Source organism: Narcine bancroftii, chromosome 3, assembly GCF_036971445.1.
Source record: "Narcine bancroftii isolate sNarBan1 chromosome 3, sNarBan1.hap1, whole genome shotgun sequence".
In the NCBI taxonomy this organism is placed as follows: domain Eukaryota; kingdom Metazoa; phylum Chordata; class Chondrichthyes; order Torpediniformes; family Narcinidae; genus Narcine; species Narcine bancroftii.
In genome coordinates this window covers 212,492,811-212,519,627 of record NC_091471.1, presented here as the reverse complement: position 1 = coordinate 212,519,627, position 26,817 = coordinate 212,492,811, and the positions used below count along the sequence as shown (strand labels likewise).

The 26,817-nt window shown below is 41.6% G+C and overlaps 1 protein-coding gene across 8 annotated transcripts in view; it reads right to left on the bottom strand.

The window, feature by feature from the left end:
* ptpn13 (protein tyrosine phosphatase non-receptor type 13) overlaps positions 1-26,817 on the bottom strand; it is a 384,832-nt gene that overhangs the window by 191,426 nt on the left and 166,589 nt on the right. For all 8 annotated transcript variants that reach the window (XM_069926529.1, XM_069926531.1, XM_069926532.1 and 5 more), the window contains 4 exons: positions 25,659-25,754; positions 20,139-20,238; positions 13,351-13,558; positions 4,191-4,265 (listed from right to left, as the gene is read on the bottom strand). In XM_069926529.1, coding sequence (XP_069782630.1) covers positions 4,191-4,265; positions 13,351-13,558; positions 20,139-20,238; positions 25,659-25,754 — 479 coding nt within the window. The remainder of the gene's footprint in view (positions 1-4,190; positions 4,266-13,350; positions 13,559-20,138; positions 20,239-25,658; positions 25,755-26,817) is intronic.

Here is a 26,817-nt window from a genome sequence, read left to right as displayed (position 1 = left end):
GCCACATATTGACTGGGATTCCCATGTTGTATGGGCTGGATGGCTTGGACTTTGTCTAATGTGTTCAGGAAAGTTTTCTAGTGCAATACTGGATCTTCTATGAGGGAACGAAACTGGACAGGTGACAGAAGTATGTGTAGGGGAACATTTTGTATCTAGTGATCATAATGCCATTAGTTTCAAGTTAATTATGGAGAAGGATAGGTTTGGGCCTCAGGTTGAGATTCTAAACTGGAGAAAGGATCTCGATGTTGTTTTCTGGCAAGGATGTGTTCGGTAAGTGGAAGGCATTCAAAGGCAAAATATTAACAGTACAGAGTTTGTATGGTTCTGTCAGTATTTAAGGCAAAGTTAACTTGCATAACTTTCGAGACATTGGGAATCTGTTAAGAGAGAAGTGTACAGCAGGTATCGGCAACATGGAGCAAATGATGTACTGTGGAGAATAAAAAACGCATGAAAAACCTCAAGAAAAGAACCAGGAGGCTAAAAGAAAACACAAGGTAGCTTGAATAGACAATGTAAAGCAAAATCAGAATTCATTGTCATGAACAAGTCAAGAAATTCCGTGTTTTCCAGCAGCATCTTTAGCCCAAACATTCATATGTTAACCATCTTACAGCACTGGTATAAAAAATAAAATAATAACAATAATAGTAAGGCCATGTCTTTGGTTCATCGATTATTCAGGAATCTGATGGCAGTGGAGAACAAGCTGTCCTTTTGCTGCTCAGTGCTTGGCTTTAGGTTCCTGTACCTTGTTCCCAATGGTAGCAAAGTGAAGAGGGCATGGCCTGGGTGGTGGGGGCCTTTAAGTGTAGCAGCTTCTTTTTTAAGACACTGCCTCATGTCCTCGATGGAGTGAAGTCTGGTGCCTGTGATGTCACAGGCTGAGTTAACAACCCTCTGGAGTTTATTCTTGTCCTGAGAGTTGGCACCTCCATACCCGGCAGCGATGCAGCCAGCCAGAATGCTCTCCAAATTACACCTGCATAAGTTTTCGAGAGTCTTCGGTGACAGAACACATCTCCTCAAACGCCTCACAAAGTCTAGCCGCTGGTGAGGCTTCTTCATGATTGTGTCAACATGGAGGCTCCAGGACAGATCCTTGGAGATGTTGACACCCAGAAATTTGAAGTTCTTGACCCTCTCCACTACTGAGCCCTTGATGAGGACTGGTCCATGTTCCCCTGACTATATAAATCCAAGGGTTTCTACAGGTATATTAAGAGCCAAAGGAATAATAAGAGGTGAAATTGGTTCTCTTGAAGGTCAGAGTGTTCAGCTATGAATGGAGCCAGAAGAGATGGGAGAGATCAGGCACAGAGTCTTGAGAAGTAAGGAGAAACAAGCAGTGAGGTCATGGAATTTATTATGGAGGAGGAGGTGCTTGATGGCTTAAAGCAAATAAGGGTAGATAAATCCCTTCGGACCTTGAGGGAGGCTAGTGTAGAAATTGCAGGGACCCTGTTGGAAATATTTAATATGTCCTTAGCCAGAGGTGAGGTCCCAAAGGATTGGCAGACAGCTCATGTGTTCCGTTGTTTAAAAAAGGCTCCAAAAATAACATAGGAAATTATAGGCCAGTAAGCCTGACGTCAGTAGTAGGAATTGGAAGTTATACTCTGAGATCGAATATACAAGTACAGGTATACCCTGCCTTACGAAACCTTTTGTAAGCCAAAATGGCATAAAGTGAAGAAGCAATCACTGAAGACAGTGAGTTTTAACCGACCCACTGGCCAACCAATGAACGTCCCGTTGGCCGGCCGCAGACAGCCCCACCAGCCGACCTGCAACCGCCCCACCACCGTGCACTGACAGCCCCACTGGCTGACCTGCAACTGCCCCACCTTGACAGTCCTACCGGCCGACCTGCGAGCGCACACACTGCCATGCACTGACAGTCCCAATGACCACCCTGTGACCGTCCCACCGCCGCGCACTGACAGCCCCACCGACCGTCCTGTGACCAGCCACACGCTGACAGCCCTGCCAGCTGCCCTGTGACAACCCCAATGGCCATTCACTGACAGCCCCACTGTCCGCCCTGAGACTGCCCTGCTGGCTGGCCTGTAATCGCCATGCCGGCCACCCTGAGACAGCCCCCATCAGCTGCCATGTGATAGTTCCACTGACTGCCCTGTAACCGCCCCACTGGCTGTCCTGTAACTGCCCCACCCGCCACCTGTGACAGCTCCGTCGTCCGCCCTGGACACCCTCCCCCCCCCACCCCCGCCGGCTGACCTGTAAGCGCCCCGCTAGCTGTTTTATCATAAAGATGAAAATCCTTTCGTAAAAGCAAATACAGGTTTCTTCGTAAAAGAGAATTTGCATAAAGCAAGTATTCGTAAATTGGGGTATACCTGTATTTGGATAGCCAGGGACTAATTATGGATACTCAACATGAGTTTATGCATGGTATGTCGTGTTTAACCAATCTTGTAGGGTTTTTCAAGGAGGTTACCAGGAAAGATGATGAAGAAAAGGCTGTGGATGTTGTCTACATGGACGTTAGTAAGGCCTTTGACAATGTCCCACATGGGAGGTTAGTCAGGAAGGCTCAGATGCTCGGTGTTCATGGTGAGGTAGTGAACTAGTTTCGACAAGGGCTGGACAGAAGCCAGAGAGTAGTGGTGGATGATTGCTTTTCAGATTGGAGGCCTGTGACTAGTAGTGTACCTCAGAGATCAGTGCTGGGCCCATTGTTTTTTCTCATCTACATCAATGATCTGGACAATAATGTGGTAAATTGGAACAGCAAGTTTGCAGATAACATAAAGATTGAAGATGTGTGGACGGTGACAGCATGATCATAAGTAAAAGTTCCAAAGCACAATTATGGTAATAAAATAAAATATAACAAAGGAAATAAATTTCAAAACCGCTTCTCCTAAACAAAGTTGAAGATTAACATTCATAAATCAAAGTGGCATAATCCTAGAGAGGGTTTCAGCAGTAGTCCATGAATGGGCCCCATATCATTTGGAATATTATATGTGAATCATTGATTATTGATTGCGTATCTAATTTTTTCCAAATTTAAACAAGACATAACACCCCTTAGACATTCTGCATGAATAGGTGGGGTATTATCTTTCCCCTTAATCAAAATAGCACGTCTGCCAGCAATGAAGTAAAATATAAAGTGCAACATTTAACTGGAGTTAGTAAAACCTCAACTTCTCCAAGACTTCCAAACAGAGCAACTAAGGGATTTAATTCTAATTTTAAATTGTGAATCAACAATAATGTTTGAAAAATGTCTTTCCAAAATTTTTCTAAGATAGGGCTTAATTTTTTCTTCTAAATATTAGTTTCTGCTGATACTTATTTTTAAGTTGAGGTTGATTCTCCTCACACTCCTAATGTAACAATGAAAAAGAAACAAATCAATGCTAATAAACAGAGATGGTCATACACAAAATCATTTTCAGCACGACCCAGCCAGCCTCGAAATGATTTCCTACTGCCATGATACTAATCTTCTCCACCTCTAATGCTGCAACTTGGGATAACTGCATATAAATAGGGATAAATGCATTATGTTATAGCATGCTGGAGGATTTACATGAGATTCACGGAAGAAGAGAGCAATATTCATTGATTTAACTGGAAATACAACGTCTGTGAAGGAAGATGATAATGGTTGATAATTTAAGCTGACGTTCAGATAGATCATATAAAAATACTACTTTAAAGCTTTATAACATTTTTTAAATCCTCCACATGATTTTTGATTAAAATTTACTTTTTTTAAAAAAAATTGGTGCCTAAGGTACAATCATCCTTAATTGGAAAGAAAACTATCATCAATAAGAGATAAGCTTTGGAAGAACAAGCTAATTAAAATTTGATTCATGTTAAATACATTTTCAGTTTAAATTTTTCACTCATTAAATATTTTTGTATGATTTTAAGAACCTTTGAAACATTTCCAGTGCGTGTGTAGATTTTTCAGTCATTGACGATCCCAGCTAATTTTGGAGATGGGGTTTAATTCTTCAACTTCATGCCCCTCATTTGTTGGAAGGGGGTTTCCTTTCATTACATCATGAGATGCACCTTATGACACAGTAAGGCTCATCTACAAATCCAGCATATGGTTTGTGCCTGTTCCTGTTGAGGAAATCACATGACTAAATACGACAGGGTGCATGATCTGTTGACTGCAACACCCTTAAACTTACCAGAATTGATGTAGGAAGATCCATAGCAATAGAAGGTTCACTGATCATTTTAACAAACTCAGGCCCATAGAAATTCTAAGGAGGCAAAATAAAGTATGTTTGAATTACTGTAGGATTTAACTTCTACGGCTTCAGTTACCCCTACCACCCCACAATCTTTCGTTATCTCTCCTTTGCTCCAGCGCACTCCCTCCCTCTCTATCTCTTCCCCTTTCCTGTCTCCTTTCCATAGAACACTAGAGCACAGAAACTTGCCGCTTTGTCTTTTCTACTCTGTGCCAAACAATTTGTTTTGCTTATTCCCACTGACCTGCACCCAGCCCAAAACCCTCCATACCTCTCCCATTACTGTACCTGTCCAAATGCTTCTTAAATGTTAAAAATGAGGCAACATTCACCATCTCAGCTAGCAACTCGTTCCACACTCCTACAACTCTCTGTGCTAAGAAGTTCCCGCTAAACTTTTCCCCTTTCACCCTTAACCCATGTCCTCTGGTTTGTACCTCACCTACTCTCAGTGGAAAAAGCTTATTTACATTTACTCTGTCTATCCCCCTCATTATTTTAAATATCTCTATCAAATCTCCCATCATTCTTCTATGCTCGAGATAATAAAGTCATCACCTGTTTAACCTTTCCCTGTAATTCAATTCCTGAAGTCCAGGCAACATCCTAGTAAATTTTTTCTGCACTCTTTCTATCTGTAGTTAGGAGGCCAAAACTGCACACAATACTCAAAATTTGGCCTCACCAATGTCTAATACAACTTTACTGCAACATCCCAGCTCCTTTGATTTATGAAGGCCAATGTGGCAAAAGCTCTCATTACAACCCTATTCACTTTCAGGGAATTATGTATCTGTATTCCCAGATCCTGCTGTTCTACCACACTCCTCAGTGTCATTCCATTTACCATGTATGCCCTTTCTTGGTTTGTCCTTTCAAAATGCAACACATCACGCTTGTCTGCATTAAATTCGAAGGGCCATTTCTCAGCCCACTTTTCAAGCTGGTACCGATCCTCTGCAAACTTTGAAAACTTTCTTCGGTGTCCACAAGCCTCCAATCTTTGTGTCACCTGCAAACTTGCTGATCTAAGTTACCACATTATCATCCAGATCATTGATATAGATGACAAACAACAATGGTCCCAGCACAGATCCCTGAGGCACACCATTAGTCACAGGCCTCAGCTCTCTAGCTTCTCCCGTCCAGCCATTTTTAAATGCAATTCAGTACTTCAACATGAATACCAAGCATCTGAACCTTCCTGACAAACATCCTATGTGAAACCTTGTCAAAGACTTTACTAAAGTCCATGTAGACAACATCTACGGCCTTTCTTTCATCAACATTTCTGGTAACTGTCACATTTGTGGCCCGAAATGTGAAGTTAATAAAACATCGAACGCAAGTTTTATCAGGTAAACTTCTCAGTGTCTTTATTTTTCCAGTTTTCTTTGTTCTCCTGCTTGTGCTTTTATCTCTCTCTCCTACCACGTGACTTCCGGGACATCTCATACATATTCATTATCATGACATCCCTCCTTTAATCAGAAATAAACTTTAACTTCACTTACCAATATCCCTCGGAAACATACAAACATCGTAACTAATGGTAATACTATAACTCAACTACATAAAATTTACCTCCTACAGCACTCATACATGCACTTTATGATATAAGATTAAAATACTGTCCAAAAGTTCTTATTAAAACTATGGCACAAAGTCTTCGTATCATTTGGGCACTTTCCGGTTTCGTTTCGGCCTGCCTGCGATATTGTCGTCGCTTCTCGGTTGTTCACTCTCAGCGTCGGAAATACTGCTCACCATGGCTTCGGGTGTTTCTGGCGCTCTAGTCACTTCATCAGGAGTGCTGGTAACTGCCTCTGGAACATCATCAGATCTCTCAGTTTCAGCATCTCGTATTGGCCTTTCAACCTCTTCGCTCGATGTATCTCTGGACTGGTACCTTTTTACACCTGATACATTTCTCTTATACAGGACTCCAGTCGGAGACTTGACTGTCACCATACTGCCACTTCTGGATACGACAGTATAGGGTTGATGGTAATAAGGTGTGTCTAGCTTACCACCAGTTTCATGCCTCACTAGAACATTATCTCCTGGCATGATGTCTGAGTACTTGGCTCCACATTTCGAATCTGTGTACAGCTTTGCTGCACCTTTCTTTTCAGCATCATGGTCCCTCATCTCCTGGTCGTCTCGGATTTCCTTTATTTCTGGCATTTTTGCGTACTCCGGATCGGTTCTGGCGGATTACTCCTACTTGTGATTTGATATCTGTGACAAGTTTTAACAAATCTCACTGCGTCTTTATCACAACCTGGCCACCATACCTTGGTCCTGAGGTTTTGCTTGGTACCAACAATACCTATGTGTCCTTCATGCGCTAAGGATACGATCTTCGGTCTCAATCTTTGCGGTATCACCAATCTGCAACCTCTTAATACACACTGTCCGATGCAACAAAGTTCGTCTCTAATGGGAATGTAAGCCTTGTGAGTACACTTGTCCCATTGTCCACTCTGTATGCATTCTCTTACTTCCATGAGTTCTGGATCACGTTCGGATTCTCTCTCGACTTCCTTCGTAGTCACAGCTTTCGGTGTTGACTGAATAGCTACGAAGCGTACAAAGCTCTCTGTTTCTGTTCCCAATTCTGACTTGGATTGTGGACCACCATCCTTCACCAATCTGGACAGCGGATCAGCAATGTTTGCTTTCCCTGCAATGTGGATTACTTTATATTTGTAGGGTTGTAGTCTGAGTACCCATCTCTCTATTCTGGCACATGGTTTGGATCTAGGTGCATAGATCACCTCTAATGGCTTATGATCTGTGATGAGTTCAAATTCAATGCCGTATAAATATGCATGGAACCTCTCACAGGCCCATACAAGTCCGAGTGCTTCTTTCTCTGTCTGAGAGTATCTTCTTTCCACATCTGATAACGATCTGCTGGCATAGGCAATGATTCTTGGTCCTCGATCATGCATCTGGACCAACACAGCTCCTAAACCAACCGGGCTGGCATCCGCTATGACTTTGGTTGATGCCGCCGGATCGTAATATCCTAGAGTTTTTGCATCTGTCAGGCTTTGCTTCAGCGCTGTGAACGCTTTCTTCTGCTCAGATCCAAAATGAAATGGTACACCTTTCCTGGTTAGTTTCCTTAGTGGTTCTACCACTGTAGCGAAATTAGGAATGAACTTTGCGCAAAAATTGACCAATCCCAGGAAACTCCTCACCTCTGTTGCGTTCTGAGGTGCACGTGCCTTGCAATAGCTTTCACCTGGGCCTCTGCAGGGTTTAGTCCTTCCCGTGTAAGTCTGTGCCCCTGAAGTCCATTTCTGACACACCGAACTGGCACTTGTTTCCATTCACGGTAAGGCCTGCCTCCTGTAGTCTAGATAGTACACGCCTCAACCGTTTGTCATGCTCTTCCTTCATTGGTGCATGGACTATGATGTCGTCAGAAATGTTGGCAACTCCAGGAATGCCTTGAATCACTCGATGGATTTCATACTGGTAGATCTCCGAAGCTGCATTAATTCCAAATGATAGTCTCTTGTAACGATACAATCCACAGTGAGTCACAAATGTTGTTACATTTCAGGAACCTGGATCCAGTTCTAATTGATGATAGCCCCATTTCAGATCAATTTTTGAGAATACCTTGCTGGTAGTTAGTTCTTGAAGTATTTCCTCCACTGTTGGTATAGGGTGTCGTTCTCTAATTATAGCTTCATTGGCCATTCTCATGTCATCACATAGTCTTATGTCACCCTTTGGTTTGGGCACAATCACTACGGGACTGACCCATTGTGTCGAATGTTCCACCGGTTCAATAATGTCGTGTCCGATCAATTCTTTAATTTTGGCTTCGACTTTCCCACGAAGTCCAAATGGAGTTCGGCGCATTGGTTGTGCCTTGGGTTTGACCGTTTCATCTACTGCTAGCTTCAATTGTCGACCTTTCAGCTTTCCTACTCCTTGGAAGACTGCGGGGAATTCTTGCTTCATATCCTCGTATGACTGAATTGAATTGACACAAGCTCCAATATGAAGTATTGCCAGGTCTCTTCTACTCAGCAATGGTTCTCCCCTCTCTTCTATGACCATAAACTCTGCTTCGGTGTACTTATCTCCAGCTTCAACAGTTGCAGTAAAACATCCAATGGTCTGCAATGGCTTGGTTGCTGTGTATGGATACAGTTTCTTGGAACACTTCTTTGAGGTACAGATGATCTTTTTCCTTTTCAACTTCTCCCATAAATGTCGATCAATCACATTACTGTCACTGCCTGAGTCTACAATGACCTGCACTGTCACTCCACCAATGATCACTGGGACCTTCTCATGATGTACTTCATTCAACGTAAATTGGTAACAACTCTGTTCCTCCTGGGTATCATCATCGTCACCGTCTATCTGGCGAATGGTATCTTTCTTTCCAGGATACTTTCCTTTCCCCCAGGCTTTGCCTTTGGAAGTTGTACTCTTCCTCTTCTGGTCTGCATTGGACTTGCTTTTGCACTTCTTTGCAAAGTGGTCCTTACCTCCACACTTTCTGCAAACTTTGCCTTTGGCCGGGCAATATGGGTCTTTTCCAAAGTGACCTCGGTTTCCACATCGATAACACTCCACGTCCTGTGTCGGCGTATATCTTGGCTGGTTATGGCGATGTGAGAGCCTCTTAATTTGCTGGCTTGAGTTGTCTTTCAGGGTCATGGTATGAAATTGCCTTTCAACAGCCTCTAATGCAGCAGTAATGGCTAAAGCATCGGTGAGTTCCAACTCACTCCCTCTTTCCAGTAGACGTCTTCTGAGTTTATCTGATCTGCAGTGCTGTACGACTTGATCCAATAACTGGTTGTCCAAATCAGCTGGCATGTAATTGCATCCAACACCTAGCTGGCATAGTCTCGTCACGTACTGAGCAATTGTCTGGCCATCTTCTTGTCTCGTTCTCTGAAACAAATGGCGTTGAAATGTAGCATTCGGTGTCACTACATAGTGTGCATTTAATGCATCTACTGCTTTCCGGTACTCATCCTTTCTTCCAGTATTCAAAAGTGTCTTAAATGTTTCCCGAACTGCGGATCCCGCAGTGAAAAGAAGTAACGCCCTTCTCTGCGCTTTTTGTTCAACTGTACCGGTATCTAGAAATAGGCCACGACTGTCGGCGTAGGATTCAAATTCTTCCAGCCATGCCTTCCACTTCACACTTACAGTGCTTGCATCACCCGTTGGGTCAAAATGAGCAATTCCATTATGTGTTAGAAAGTCACCGTCTGCCCCAGCCATGAGGAAATATTCCAGCCCCAAAAGTACTGAGTTAAAGAGAAAATTCTTATCACCTTGAATTTCTCTTTAATCTTCTGTAATCTTCTTTAGTCGTTAATTTTCTTCAAGCTTCTTTCATCCTCGTCGCCAATGTCACATTTGTGGCCCGAAATGTGAAGTTAATAAAACATCGAACGCAAGTTTTATCAGGTAAACTGCTCAGTGTCTTTATTTTTCCAGTTTCCTTTGTTCTCCTGCTTGAGCTCCTATCTCTCTCTCTCCTACCACGTGACTTCCGGTACATCTCATACATATTCATTATCATGACAATAACCTCCTTCAAAAAACTCTATAAGGTTGGGTAACCATGACCTGCCATGCACAAAATCATGTTGACTATCCCTAATCTCTCCCTGGCTGTCCAAATACTTGTATATCTGACTTCTTAGAACATCTTCATATAATTTACCTGCCACTGATGTCAGGCTCACTGGCATATAATTTCCAGGTTTTCTTTTGTAGGCATTCATAAACAATGGAGCTTCCTGCCAATCCACCGGCACCAACCAGTGGCTAAGGACATTTTAATTATTTCTGCCAGAACCCCTGCAATTTCTACACTCGTCTCCCTCAAGCTCTGAGGAATATTTTGTCAGGCCTTGGAGATTTGTCCACCCTTATTTGATTTAAGGCAGCAAGCACATCCTCCTCTTTAATCTGTATAGGTTCCATGCTTGTTTTCCTTACTTCCCACAACTCTGTGCTTGTTCCCTGAAAAAAAAACATTTAAAGTCTCCCCTATCTCTTTGGTCTCCATACAAAGCTGACCACTCTGATCTTTAAGGGGATCAATTTTGTCCCTTACTATTTTTGTTCTTAATATACCCGTAGAAATCCCTTCGGAATTTCCTTCACGTTGTTTACCAAAGCAACTTCGTGTTTTCTTTTAACCTTCCTTATTTCTTTCTTGAGGTTTTTATTGCATTTTATATACTCCCCAATTACCTTATTTGCTCCATGTTGTCTATACCTGTTATACACCTCATTCTTCTTCCGAACCAGATCTCCAGTATCCCTCAAAAACCAAGGTTCCTTATGCTTGTTAACCTTGCCTTTAATCCTGACACAAACATAAACTCTGTACTCTCAAAAGTTCACCTTTGAAGGTCCTCCACTCAACTCAACACATCCTTGTCCTAAAACAACACCCCAATCCATACATTCCAGATCCTTTCTCATTTCCTCAAAACTGGCCTTTGACATACTTCTGTCACTTGTCTCGTATCATTCCCTAATATGAAATCCAGTGTTGCATACTCTCTAGTTGGTACCTCTATATATTGATTTAGAAAACTTTTCTGAACACATTTGGCAAACTCCAAGCCATCCAGCCCTTTTATGTGGAAAATTAAAATCTCCAACTATCACAACCTTCCAGCTGTTTGCTGTCTTTCTACAGATTTTCTCCTCTAATTCTCGTTAACTATTGGGCAGCCTCTAATACAACTCTGTGAGTGCGGTCATGGCTTTCCTGTTCCTCAACTCAACTTATGTAGCCTCAGTAGACAAGCCCACTGGTCTGTCCTGGATGAGCACAGCTGTGATATTTTCCCTGATGCCACTCCTCCCCCTTTCATTTCCTCCCCTCCCCATTCTATCACGTCTGAAGCAACAGAACCACGCCTACAACTAAGTTTCACTAATGGCCACAATGTCATAATTCCACAGTCTAAGCTCGTCTGCCTTTCCTACAATACTCCTTGCATTGAAATAGCTGCACCTGACAAGATGACCACCACATTCAACCCATTGACTTCTAGCAGTGCATGTAATTTTTGCTTCATCTTTTTCTTCCACCACTCCTCTATATCCTCTGGCACTCTGGTTCCCAACCCCCTGCTTCCCCAGAGCTCCAAACACCCCCACCCCCCTTCCCCAGTTAATTCTCACCTTTCCTCTTTCCTGAGTCCCATCCCTATCCGATTAATGGCTTTTGTCTGTTGGTCTGTGCTCCTCATCCTGCCTATTCATCCTTCCCCAGGTTTTAATTCAGGTGCCTGCCTACTTTTTACTGAAGAAGGCCTCAGGTCCGAAATGATGTTATATATCTTTATCTCCTGTGGACGCTGCAAGACCGGCTGAGTTCCTCCAGTATTTCTGAGTTTTAGTGGGAGCAAAGAGGAAACTATTCCCTAACAATTATTTTTAAATTGCTATTTAACGTAGCCACAGATTCACAGTCAGGTTCTGCTCTTACACTGAGGAAAACTGTTCCTCACCTGTTTATTTTAAACTCCAATTAAACATTTCAAAATAAAACAAAATACAGATGGGGAAAGTTTAACATAAAAATAGATAATGTTGGAAATAATGAATATTAATAATTTCTCTTTCCACAGATGCAGACTCACCTGCTGATTATTTCCAGCATGTTCTGTTTTTATTTCAATTTAAAAACCTGCATCTCAAACCTAATTATCAATTCTGTGCTAGAAATTTCCAAAATAAATGGAACCCACACAATGAATGAGTTGGGATGTTAAGGTGAGGCCATATTTGGAGTATTAGATGCAGTTCAGTCACCTAACCACAGGAAATTTCAAAAGATAGCAATAAAATTGAAAGAGTGCAGAGAAGATTTATTGAGTTACAGGGAAAGGTTAAAGAGGTGAGGACTTTATTCCCTGGAGCATAGAAAAATGAGGGGAGATTTAATAGAGGTATTTAAAATTATGATGGGTATAGATAGAGTCGGCATTTTCCACTGACGTTTGGTGACATAGAAACCAGAGGACATGGGTTTAGGGTGAAAGAAGAGAAGTTTATGGGGAACAGAGTGTGGTGGGAGAATGGAATGAGCTGCCAATTGAAAAGGTGAATGTGGCCTCAATTTTAACATTTAAGAAAAAATTGGACAGGTATATGGATGGGAGGGATATGGAGTGAGTGCAGATCAATGGGAGTAGGTAGAATAATAGTTTGGCACAGACTAGAAAGGCCAAAGGGCCTGTTTTCAACAATGTCATGTTCAATGGTGTACTGAATTCAATCCCAGTATCCGCAGACTTCCTTGTTTAATGCAGCTAATGTTATAAAGGACTCCCATCACCCTTCTCACTGCTACCTTTGGGCAGAAGCTACAAAATTCAGGTACCTCTAGGCCAAGAGCAGTTTCTTTTCAACAGCTATCAAGCTCTTGAACAACCCTTGGTACACTAATCATAAATACTGACACTACAAAAAGGACTATCCGTATTATTGCAACAACACTTTTTTTATTGCCTCTGTTAACTCTAAATATGTATTAGCTATAATTTGTATTTATTATCTCTTTTTAATTTAATTCAATGTACAAGGAGTCCCTGGGTTATGAATGTCCGACTTACGGACTTATGAACAAATTGTGCCCCCAATTTATGTTACTTCATAAATGCCCCTTCAAGTACGCAAGACATCAATGGAACGAGAGTATTAACTTTTAATTATGATCTTTGTTTCTTTTGTTCTATCTATCCTGTTTTAAGAATTTTTTTTTACAGTACTAAGACAAACATTTGACTGAATGATGCTAAATAAGAACTGTATGTACCTGTTCCAAATTATCCACAAATTTGACTTAAAGACAGACGTAGGGACAGACCTTGTTCATAACCTTGTATACTATTGTAGTTTTTTTTTCCAGTAAAATACCTGTTTGCCTGCAGCATGAATTTCAGTGCACAATATATACTGCATATGACGATAAACTCACTACTCATCTGCACTAAGCCACAATGAACAAAAAAGAAAATATAACTAAAAAAGTGTCAAAATATTGCTTCTTTCTTCATTAATACATTGTTCTTACCTTGAATTTTCTTTGGGTCAGGGTTGTTTCTTTTGGCATATCCTTGGTAATGTCTAACACAGATCCTTTGACGTTTCCAACTTGATTAAGTCCTGACTGGAACTGCTTTTGCGTTAATTTGCTTTGTAGAAGCTTTAGTTCTTCCTTCTGACGCTTCAGCATCAACTCCTGACTGATGATGTTCTCATCCCCCAGAACATCATATAGACTGTGGAATTTGAAAAAAAGTCCATCTTAGTGTTTACAGAAACAGTCAAATGCTCAACTGGTTTTTAGTTGTATTTGACTAATGTGGGCCCAATGTCCATTTCTCCAAATGTGGGCTAGGCAAGTTCAGGAGGCCAAGCTTCATTAACCACACAGTCATGGAACAGTGGCAGTGCCTAAATGGATGTGATGCAGGAATGTGGGCATGCCAGAACTAACTACAAATAAAATTCTCTCTGGAAGCTTTGCAGGCATCAAAGCATTCAAAGCTTTCCAATGTTTCAGAATAATTACTTTCATTCACAATCATTTTTTTAAAAAAAACAATTAAAACAGAAAAAAAAATTTAAAATCTTATCAAAAAAAATGAAGATAAAACATTTAAGTGAGTAAAAATGCTAAATTTACCCTTGACCTCCCCATAGTTTTTCAATACTCTTTTAAATGAATGGGCTCACAAATCCTGCACTCGCTCTAAGCTGGTCAGAGTGAAACACTAAAGTCTGCAGACACTTTGATTGTAGTAAAATCACAGAGATGCTGGAGGAACTCAGGAGGTCTTGCAGTGCCCATAGGAGGTAAATCGGCTGAGTTCCTCCAGTATCTAAGCTGATCAGGACCTGAGAGGAGATTTTCCCAGCAAAATGTTCGGGAATCTTAGCAAGCCTCTGCTCCGCCACGGTACTTTCAAATGCAGCTGGAACTTTGCCGTAGATCTTCGGTTTGGGACTTGCACGTGTAATAGAGTTTTGAGAAATACCAGAAAAATCCATGCATTTGATTTTGTTACCAAGTGGTAATACAGATTTCTTTTTCTTTTCCTCTTTGTTCTGCGGTCTAAGTACTAATTGTCTGCCAAGTTGGCAACACAGTCTTATGATGAAGTCATATATGACAAAAAAACCTCTGGGTGACTTTGCTACTCCCCCCCCCCGCCTCCCCCCATTGCTCATGTCAACTGCTCACAACTCGGTGTGGCCTAATGACATTGAATGTGGATATTTCTAACATGCTGGACTCAATATGGCGAACATTCATCATGTCTCATGAGAGAGAAGAGAAGATGGACAATATTTCACTGATAACAGAAATATTATTTCATGGCATGTAAAGTCTGAATTTGTGTTATTTTTATTTATCTATAAAAACATTAAACACACAAGCAAACTTTCACATTGATACCAAAAACAATATTATTGAAAGCTAGCATAAACTTTGAATATTTAATTTTTAAAATGTTAACACCATTCCACAAGTATAAATTCATAAAATGGCATGGGAGTAGGTGTCGTTTCATTTTTTTTAAATATAATGACAGCTGGTGCACGTCGATCACCAAGACACAAGAAAATGTTGGCATCCTTCTTTAGATGTTCTGCAGCTACAACAGAAAGGATACTCTGGCATAAATGTTGTAATTTTAGGATACTGCATGGTAACAAGCCCTTCTAGCCCAGGAAGCTCATGCTGTCAAATGACATCCAATTAACCTCCCCACATCGTGCAATTTGCAGGGTGTGGGGAAACCAGAGCACCCAGAGGAATCCCATGCAGGTCACGGGGAGAATGTACAAACTCCTTACAGACAGAACCAGGTTTGAATCTAGGTCACTGGCACTGTAATAGCAATGCACTTCATCCATCATCTTCAAGTAAATTCCCACAACTCTTGCAGTAGCTAATATAGCAAAGTCAGCAGCGTTAGCTCCCCCCTCAATTTTGTCAAGCAATCTAAGATCAGCTTTCAAGTTATTCCTCAGTGACGTTCTACTGGGAAAAAAAACATATTTACAATGACTTTCCACCTTTCTAAACCACAAGACAAGTTCATAATGTGGTGGTAAACAAGAAATCTGCAGATGCTAGGGTCTAATCAGGACACTAAGGTGCTGGAGAAATTCAGCAGGCCATGCAGCATCCACCGAAAACAAAATGCAGGCAAGTTTTGGGCCTTAGCTCTTTATCAGAAGTGCCGAAAATTAGGCAGTGGTCCAAATAAGGAGGGTGGAGAGGGGTATGGGGAGGACCACAGGCTAGCAGCTGAAAGATGGATACAGGTAATGTAGGGAAGGAGGGAAAGATTCTGAAAGGTGATGGGGGAGGGTCTCACTTTCTCTAAAACCGGATTCCATTCCCACAGCTCCCATCCCCTTCCTTCTGCTTCAGAGTGTGTCTTTGACTGCCCCCTCCCTGTCACCTCAACTCTTTCCTCTTTTTCTACCTGTATCCACCTGTAACTTGCAAGCCTGTGCTTCCCCCCCTTCCCTGCCTCCCACGACGTCTTATTTGGCCACCTGCCTGATTTTTGGCACTCATAAAGAAGGGCTCAGGCCTGAATCGTCAGCTGCTTGCCAAGGATGCTACATGACCTGCTGAGTTTCTCCAGCACTTTTTGAGTATTTAATAATACGGTGAATGTTTTTGGAAATGTGAACGGTTTTCAGCCACTGTGATTAAAACACAAAAGTGTGCAGTAACTGTAATTGTAGTAAAAGTAGAGAAATACTGGAGGAACTCAGCAAGTCTCACAGTGTCCATAGGAGGTAAAGATATATTACCAACACTTTGGGCATGAGCCCTTCCAAGGTTTAAGTAAAAAGCAGGCAGGGGCCTATAATGAGTCTGGGGTAAAGGGAAGAATAGGAGGAGGAGCAGCACAGAACAGACAAAGGGTGTTAATTGGACATGATGAGGACTGGAGAGAATTGAGTGAGGGATGGTCATTTTTGGTTCTGTGAAAAGAGACAGAGTAAAGGGGGGGGAGAAAGAGAGAGACAGACAGACAGAAATAGAGGAAAGGAGACTTAAGGAAAGATAGGGGGGGGGGGGAGGGATGAAGAAACCGGAGAAGTCCATGTTGATGCCATTCAGTTTCCAACAGTGTGAGAGCTGGATGCTAGTGTGGTACCCTGGTAATGCGGGAAGTGTAATCACCCCTCAGTTCTGCTTACTGCAGCTGTACTCAGCATCACACCGCTAACCGCCAGACTCTGTATAATTCCTATCAGATTCATCAATAGCCCATGAAATGTTTGTGTAGTTAATAATGGATGAACTTCCCAACCTGGTAAAACTTCAGCCTGTTTTTCCCAAAGGAATTTTCTAACCCAAAACCAGAAATAGACAATATTCAAAAATACTTTGAAACTGATAAATACACATTGTGTTGCATTGATAACACTGGACAATGAAGGTTTTTCTTCCTGAAGACTTATGGGTGTATTTCATGGCTTTTTGGTTGCTGATCACAAAAAAATCACCCTCAAAATTTTCTATCACGTATTATTTTTAAGTTATATAACCTATTTTTGTGATTTTCTGCCATATTTTAAGTCTACAAGTATATTGCCCACAAAGCAAACTGTTTTGTTCTGTCCAAGCATGTCTGTGCACTCAGAACAGGTACTATGCAAATATTGTCTTAGGCCTGACTGAGCATGCTTAGTTAGGATGATGCAGACAGGCAAAAAAGCAGCTCAGATACAGATGCTGTGCATTACATTGACATAGATTGAATGTATGTTGATGCATATGTTCTTTAGATTGAATGTATGTTGATGCATATGTTCTTCAGGCAATGGCAGAGGCAGTGTACTTCACAATAGCATTTATTGTCTTCAGGAAGATTCACTACAGCAGAAATGTCTCGTCAATGTCTCAACAACTACGATACATTCTCACACATTTGTGGCTTAATGCTGAAAGTTATTTAATGTTTCTGTAACCTCCTTCTTTGTGTTTGCATTGAAATTATCTATCATAATCCTCAATTTTTTTCAGAAAGCAAACCTTTTGAAAAAAATTGGGTGGCACGGTTAGCGCAGCAGTTAGCAAAGCTGTTACAGAGCCAGTGATCGAGACCAGACCAAATCTGCCACTCTCTGTAATGAATTTGTATGTTCTCCCTGTGTGGGCGAAGATTGTCTCCGAGGTCTCTGCTTCCCTCCCACCATTCAAAACGTACCAGATTGTAGGTCAATTGGGTGTAATTGAGCGGCCTGAGCTGAAATGGCCTGTTACTGTGCTGTTTGTCTAACTTTAAAAAAAAATTTAAATTATTTTTTTTTTTATTTTGTCCTGTGCATTCTGAAATATTGGTTGAATGGGTTTCTTTGGCTTGGCTTCGCGGACAAAGATTTATGGAGGGGGTAAAAGTCCACGTCAGCTGCAGGCTCGATTGTGGCTGACAAGTCCGATGCGGGACAGGCAGACACGGTTGCAGCGGTAAATTGGTTGGTTGGGGTTGGGTGTTGGGTTTTTCCTCCTTTGTCTTTTGTCAGTGAGGTGGGCTCTGCGGCCTTCTTCAAAGGAGGTTGCTGCCCGCCGAACTGTGAGGCGCCAAGATGCACGGTTTGAGGCGATATCAGCCCACTGGCGGTGGTCAATGTGGCAGGCACCAAGAGATTTCTTTAGGCAGTCCTTGTACCTCTTCTTTGGTGCACCTCTGTCACGGTGGCCAGTGGAGAGCTCGCCATATAACACGATCTTGGGAAGGCGATGGTCCTCCATTCTGGAGACGTGACCCACCCAGCGCAGCTTTTACAAATTGTCATCTTTGAATAGATTTCAGTTTTACAGGTTGAACGACATCTGAAATACTAATGAAATGTATTGACATTTCATCAGATACAGAGCGGAATTTTGTCCAGGAATAAATGAAAAATAGTCGGTTAATATTCAGATACTTAACAGTGCAGAGGAACAGAGGTACCTTAGGGTACAAATACATACATCTCTCAAGGTTGCCACACAGGTTGATATGATCATTAAGAGGCCTATGGGATGCTGGGCTTCATTTCAAGAAGGCATGTTGCAGCTCCACTAATCTCTGCTGGAACCACACTTAGAGTATTGTGTTCAGTTCTGGTCACCTTGGAAGGATATAAAAGCTATGGAGAGGGTGCAGAGGAGATTTACCAAGATTTTGCTTGGATTTGAAAATAAGTCTTATGAGGCAAGGTTAGCAAAGCTGGGACTTTTCTCTTTGGTGCAAAGAAGGGTGAGAAGAGACTTAATAGACGTCCACAGGATTCTGAGAGGCATTACTAAGGTGGACAGCCAACACCTTTCTTCCAGAGGACATCTGTTCAAAATGAAGGGAGGAAAGTTCAGGGGCGACATCAAGGGTAAGTTTTTTTTTAAACACAGAGAGTTGTAGGTGCCTGGAATGCCTCACCATGGGTGGTGGTGGAGGCTGAAACATTAGGGGCATTTAAGAGATTCTGAGACAGGCACATGGATGAAAGTAAAATATAGAGTTACTAAGTAGGAAGGTACGTTTTTGTATGCATAGGTCAGCACAACATCGAGAGCTGTAGCGTTCTATAACTTGATAGGTTGCCTTAGACTGCCAAGATAAACCTGAGATGGAGACGTTACAAAATAAATGTTATCATGTGGTTGTTAATACTTAATTAGTCATATTATGATCAAAGCTACAGTCTTAGTAGCTGAGATGTCAAATGTATTTTTTAAAACACAAATTCGAGATGCTACAAAAATATACTGTTTTGTTTCTTATTAATACTCTTTTCTAAATTGGGATAATAAATTGAATGTTCAAAATATATTAAAGGGTGGCATGGTTAGTGTAGCGGTCACCATAATGTTGTTCCAGCATCAGCAACCCAGGTTCAAATCCAGCGCTGTCTGTAAGGAGTTTGTAAGTTCTCCCATTTGGGTTTCCCCCAGGGGCTCCAGTTTCCTCCCAACCTTCAAAATGTACCAGGGATTGTAGGTCAATTAGGTGTAGCTGGGAGCCATGGGCCAAAAGAGCCTGTAGTGTGCTTTATGTCTAAATTTAAAATTTCTATAAAATTTATAAAAATGTATATCAAAAGTGAAATGTAAAGCAAGGATTTGCAACTTACAAGCAATGCAAAAACCAACCTGCTGGAGGAACTCAGTGGGTCAGGCAGCATCTGTGGAGGCAAAGCGAGAGTCAACATTTTGAGTCAATAGCCTGCATTTGTTCTGATGCAGGGTCTCGACACAAGCAGTTGACCATTCTTGTGCCTGGCTGCCAGGTTCCTCCATAAACTCATTTTTGGGCTCAAGATTCCAACATTTGCATTCTCCTGTTGTCATTGCATGCAATGCATGCTGTACATCACATAATTGAATTTAAATACTCAGAGATTTATACATATATTAAAAATTGAAACAAAACTAGCACAACTCTATGACAGTGCCAGTTTGAATCTGGCACTGTCTATAAGGAGTTTGTATGTTCTTCCCATGTCTGCATGAGTTTCCTCCACGTGTTCCAGTTTCCTTCCACCCTTCAAAATGTATAGGGAAGAAAAATCTTCTGTTAAATTTTTGATAAAATATCCACCTTCAAAAAAAAAGCACCTCTCAAATGAAAATTGCGGTAAAGGTTATAGGGAGAAGGCAGGGGAGTGGGACTGATTGGGAGAATAGATCAGCTCATGTTGGAATGGCAGAGCGGACTCGATGGGTCTGATCAATGACCTACTTCTGCTCCTATATCTAATGGTTTTATGGACACACATAATTCTTCACCTAATTAACTTAGTTCATTTATTTGAGGATTTATAAAAATGTAATAAAAAGGATACCTGGATCTCCTATTTGAAATATAGCTTTCAACCGCAGACTCATCTCCCACCGTAAGACCCGCTTGAGAACTGTACCTTCGAAAATCTTCATTCCTGCGGACTATCAGGAAGAAAAAAGAGGAAACGAAAGATGATCAGAAACACATACATATTTACAAATATATGTTAATTACCAAATGTTATCTTGGTATTTAATTAATTAATTACACAGAATGGTAATTCTATCTTGTCCACAGGAAAAAGAATCTCAGGGCTGTATGTGATGTCATGCATATACTCTGGCAATAAATCTGAACTTCAACTCTGAAACATTCCACAAAAATCAAAGCTTGTATATATGTTGTACCATTAATGCAGTGAAAAGTCCCAAAGCATTCAAATAATATTATTGAACTCATGGAAAGATAAAATTGTATTCATGCTAAGTAGCCAAAAGTTTGATTGAAGAAGAGATTATAAAGAGCAATTTGAAGGTGATGGAAAGGGTCAAGAAGAGTGTTTCATTAAAACCTGGGGCATTACTGCTACAATTATTTCTGGACAAGCAGCCAGAGAGAATGAGTTAAATGATCAGGATTGCAAAGCTGATCTCAAAAATACTGGAGAGAATCTCAGCATGCAGCACACCATCCATATTCACTATCCTTTACTTCTTATGGATGCCACAAGACCTGCTGAGTTTCTCCAGCACTTTTGTGCACTGCCCAAGACCCAGCATCTGCAGATTTTCTGTTCAGGAAAAGACTACAGAGAGTTATGAACTCAGCCATTACATCAAGGGCATCAGTGTTCACTTCATTAAGGACATCTTCAAGAGGCAGTGTCTCAAGAAAGCTGAAAGTCAATCTGTCCCTTAAATATAACTGGATTATTTCTGACACCTCCCTTCCCTCTCCATCTCTAGGGACCCTCACCACCAGGCCCTGCTCTCTTCCTACTGCTACCATCAGGAAGGAGGTACAGGAGCCTGAAAATGAACATCCAACGGTGCTAAAACAGCCTCTTCCCCTCCACCATCAGATTTCTGAATGGACAATGAGTCATGGATATTGCCTCACTTTTCTCTTCTCCAGCATTAATTTTAAAAAAATGTATAGTAATTTTGCATCTGAGACGCTGCTGCAAAATAACAAATTTCATGACATGTCCATGACAATAAATTCTGATTCTGTTTACCACCAGACATTGCAAAGGACTTCTTCACCCAGCATATATAAATGTAATTGCAGAAGTTGATTGAGGAGATGTATCTGCATGTGAAATTCTATCTTCAGTCTTGCAAACACAATGGCACTTTTGACTGCATTTGGCATAATGTACTCTCTAATTCTTGTGCGACTTAATGGCAGATTACCTGCACAATGTAAATTGCCAATTCTGTTCCCCTTCACAATTCCTTTTTATTTACAACATGGTAGAAGCAAATTCCAGCCACTGAGACCCGTGCCATCCAATTGTACCCAATTAACCTACAACCCCGTACATTTTGAAAGGTGGAAAGAAATCAGAGCACCTGGAGAAAACCCATGCAGGTCACGGGGAGAACATACAAGCTCCTTACTGACCGAGCTAGATTCGAACCTGATACAGTAAAGTCCCATGGGGATTGGTAGATGCCAAATAAGTGTATTTTCCGGTTGCTTGAGACTTACTCTTACAATGCCTAACTAACACACCTGCAATAAGAACAAACAGTTTAAAAGACAAAAATACTGTACTGTACTTACACTGAAAAAACTTTACTTGCATTTTACTTTATTTTCTTTGAAAACATTTAACTGTTGCTGTATCTGCAGATTCCTCCCCCTCCATGGAGTCACCCAAAAGACAAACTGTAGTATTATAGATAACTAATCCCCTCCCCTCCTCCAATTTTATAGATAAAGCCTCTGACTGGGGCGACTCTTACTAGGCAGGGATAAGGAGACACTTTAGGAGAGTCACCCGAGCAGCATCAACCAGCGCTTCATCCTGGGCGATGCCATTGGTGATTCATACAATTTTATTCAAACAGCTGCCAAGAGCAAAGCGTGTCCAAGGGACTCTATTGGCTGAATATTTGCTCCTATCTTCATCAATGATTTATGTGTTAGTTCAAAGAACATTTACTTCTACAATTTTTAACTTACATATCTTTTCTACCTTTTATTTTATTCCTATTTATTTTAATTTTTTTGAATTTCATTTCCTTAATTTTTTTGCTGGTTGCTTGAATTCCAGATATCAAGGGTTTAATACATACATATTATAAACACACTCAAAAATTCTAAGAAAGCTTATCCTTAATTACTATTTCAACTTTTAATTGTGTCAGGAGAAAAGTTGCAGAACTTCCATACAACTCTTTTTCAAATTCTCATTCAAATTTTGTTGGATTCCTACCATCAGATGGCATTCTCAACTGCATTGACCTGGGGCACATGTGGAAACTGATCTCACCAATCAACTCCAGACACTCAGGTTTCTGGCAGCAAACTGGTGAGCCCATCAACACACTCCTCCTGGACTGCCTTTCACCAATCTATTTCTCTGGTGAGTACCTCTGAGGCTTTTTTTTACACTATTGTTGAATGCCTCTGATGTTCAGAGATAATAAAAAAAACTGACTATGAACCGGAGATGCAGTTTTGATGAAAGGTGTAGTTAACATACATTCATTTTTGAGCTGACTGTATGCTGGAGATGATACCATAGAAAGAGCAAGCACATGATGGTTAAGTCAGGTTGAGCAAAATTAGATTCACAGTAGGTTTAATATAGTACTGCCAGAGGATGAAGAGAAACTCGGATTTGGAAAGTTTGTCTCCAATTGGATAAGGTCAGGTGCACAATCTATATTACATCAGAGGAGCTGGCACATGGTGGTGTTTGATCATGGGAAATGCATCAAGGAATCTAGAAAGGATGCAACATATATGCAGCACTAGAAAATATTACCATAAAAACCAAAGATTATCCTCATTTCAGAAATCTCAGTGGTCCAACATCTTGGTTTACTCAGTGATGTTTACTGTGCTCCCTTTCAGATCACCATGTGTACTTTATATGTGTACTCTTTGCCTGTGTGCCAGACCGTGATGCAGCCGGTCAGCACACTTTCCACCACACATTTGTAGAAATTGGCTAGGGTTTCTGGTGTCATACCAAACTACGCAAACTCTTGAGGAAGTAGAGGCGTTGACGTGCTTTCTTCACGATGCCATTAGTGTGTGGGGTCCAGGAAAGATCCTCTGAGATAGTGAACCCCAAGAATTTTAATTTGCTCACTTATGATCCGCCAGTAATCACTGAATCTCACACCTCTGGTTTTCCCTTCCTGAAGTCAACAATCAGTTCCTTGGTTTGGGTGACATTGAGTGTGAGGTTGTTGTGGGTTCACAATTTGGCCAAATTTTCAATCTCCCTCCTTTATGCTGACTCATGCCCTTCCTTTATACAACCCACCACTGTGGTATCGTCAGCAAATTTGTAGATGGTGTTATTGTCATACCAACCTACACAGATGTAGGTGTAAAGTGAGTAGAGCAGGGGGCTAAGAACACAGCCCTGTGGCACTCCGGTACTGATGGAGATTGTGGAGGAAATGTTCTTACCAATGCTCACTGATTGTACTCTGAAAGTGAGGAAATCCAGGATCCGATTACACAGAGGGGTGCTGAGTCCTAGGTCTTGGAGATGTGTGCATTTTTGTTGACCAGGTTCTCCAGGGCTGTGTAGAGCCAGTGAGATGGCATCTGCCATAGACCGTTATTACGATAGGTGAAATGGAACGTATCCAAGTTGCCACTCAGACATGAGCTGATATGCTTCAATACCAGCCTTTCAAAAGACTTAATTACTGTTAATGTAAGTGCTACTGGTTGATAGTCGTTAAGGCAGGTCACTGCACTCTTCTTGGGCACTTGTATGATTGACATCTGTTTGAAACAGGTGGCTACCACGCCCTGCTGGAGTGAGATATTGAAGATATCCATGACTACATGGATTTTTTATATTTGATCAGGTACTCTGTGTAGACTGGACGCTTTCCTTGGATTCACTCTCCTGAAGGCAGCCCACACATCTTCCTCGGATGCACTCAGGATGGGATCATCAGGGGGTGTTGGGGTGCAGAGGGGTGATTCTTCACTGTTACTGTGGTAAAATCGGGCATAGAAAGCATTTGCTATCTGCTACTGCACCGGATCTGGTTTTGTAGCAAGTTATATAATTTTGGCCCAGCCACAGCTGTCGAGTGTCCTTCGTTGTTTCCATTTTCATCTCGAATATCCACTTTGTCCAGGAGATAGCTTTTTATAGGTTATACCTGCTTCTTCTGTAGTGATCTGAATCTCTGGATTTTAATGCCTGTGATTTGGCTCTCAGCAGATTTCATTGTTCGTCCAGGGATTCTGATTGGGGCAAACCCTGAACAATTTGGTGGGGACTCACTCAAACAGCTGTTTTGATGAAGTCTTTGACAGCCCTGATGTAATCATTCAGATCCTCAGCTGAGTCCTTGACCACCACCCAATCCGCTGACTTGAAGAAGTCCTGTAATTGTTCTTCAGCATCCTGCAACCACTTCCTAGCTGTCCTGATCTCTGGAGCCTCTCCTTTTAGGCTCTGTCTGTATTAAGGCAGAAGCACCGCCAAGTGATCTCTCTTGCCAAAATGCGGTCTCTGGAAAGACAGTAGGCCTTCCTTATCTTGGTGTAGCAGTGATCAAGTGTTCTGGGACCTCTGACAAAGCAGGTCAAATGCTGGTGGTAGGTGAGCAGAATTTTCCTGAGACAGGCCTGGTTAAAGTCACCGACTAAGATTTGTTATGCAAATCTCTTGTTTTCTCACCACATCATGCAGCTCTGCAAGTGCCTGTTTGTAATCGGCATCGGGAGGGATATAAACTCTGGTGAGAATCACTGATGAGAACTCCTGAGGTAGATGGAAGGGTCTGCATTTAATCGAGATTTGCTCCAAGGAGGTGGACATAACACTGACGTCTGTGCACTACCCAGTAGTAACAGAAAAGCACACACCACTTCCTCTCCTTTTTCCAGAATCTGAGTTTCATTCCAGTCTATGAATGGTGAAATCATCTGGTCGGTTGGCAGTGTCCGGTGTCTTCTCTGTTAGCCAGGTCTCAGTGCAGCAAACAACTGAGATTTGTCTTACCTGCCTCTGATAAAGCAGTGTTGCCCGCAGGCTGTCAATTTTATTCTCTAGTGACAAGACATTACGTGCAATAAGTGAAGAAAATCTTGTTTAGCACCACCATTGTCCTGGATGATCACATTTTTATTTGTGGAATTATTTATGGCTCTGATGGTGTGGATAAAAGGGAACGAGTGGGAATGATCCCCAAACAAGGATGAGAAATGGATGCAGTTTTGAATGGACAAAAAGTGAGAATTAATTACAATGTCACATCATGGTGGGGGAGGAAAAATCGGTGGATTAGGAAGTTTAGAAGGATGATGTTACCAGACCAAGACGTGCCAGTAAAAAAAGACTACAAAACATTTGTACATACAAAATTACCTTGGTGATAATCTGGGTCAGAAGAAGCAAGAGATGGGCTTTCACTTGATGTGCTATACGTGTCATTAAGTCGTGGTGAATACCCTCCTGTGGTTTCTTTAAAACATAAAAGGTATTAACATTATGTCACAGAAGCAAGATCCAAATATAAATTCCCAACAACACCTCACCAGAAGTTTAATGAAATTTATCAACTATCATTCTGCCCACTGGAGAGTAACTGCCATAGTTAAAAGAAATCTTTCTGCTCTTTAAAAGAATGCTATCATGCCAGTTGTGAGTTGGTAGTGGTAGAATTTTCACTCTATACTGGAGATTAAGAACTGGATATGAAATCTTCATGAACAGTGTTGGTTTGATCTTTGAATGAAAAGGAACATTTACTGCTGTGTTGGATAATCTGCCAGTGGAAAGAATTTATACAATAAGCTGCATAACTCACCATGTCTTGGCCAAAACAAGATTGTGTCCTTTTAAAGAAAAGTACAAATCAAAGATTGACTATAGAAGCTATTGAGTTTCCACTAAGCTGGCTAAAGGAATAAATTAAGTTCTATGATTTATAAGACCATAAGATTTAGGAGCAAAAATAGGCTATTCAGCCCATCAAGTTAGCCCCGCCATTAAATCATGAGCTGATCCATTTCCCCACTCAGCCTCCTGCCCGGCCTTCTCACCATAACCTTTGATGCCCTGGCTAATCAGGAACCTTAAATATACCCATTGACTTGGCCTCCACAACCGCCCGTGGCAACAAATTCCATAGATTCACCACCCTCTGGCTAAGAAATTCCTTTGCATTTCTCTTCTCAGTGGATGCCCTTCAACCCTGAAGTTGTGCCCTCTTCCACCATGAGAAACATCTTTTCTGCATTCAAAAAGTTTCAATGAAATCCCTCCACCACCCCACCCCCCACCCCATTCTCATAAATTCAAACGAATACTGGCCAAGAGTTTCTGTCAGCATAAAGTGCTGCAGAGAACTGATGCCCAACATAGCCAGGGGTGCAGTGCTGTCAAGAGCTCACCACAGCGCTGCTCTGCCACCTCATGAGGCCTGTCCAGGCACTTCATAGGGTGGCTCCAAGCACCTCCTTGTTGCTGTTTCTTTGCGTGCTCCGGCACCTAAAAAATTAGCACTGCACCCTTGAACGTAGCC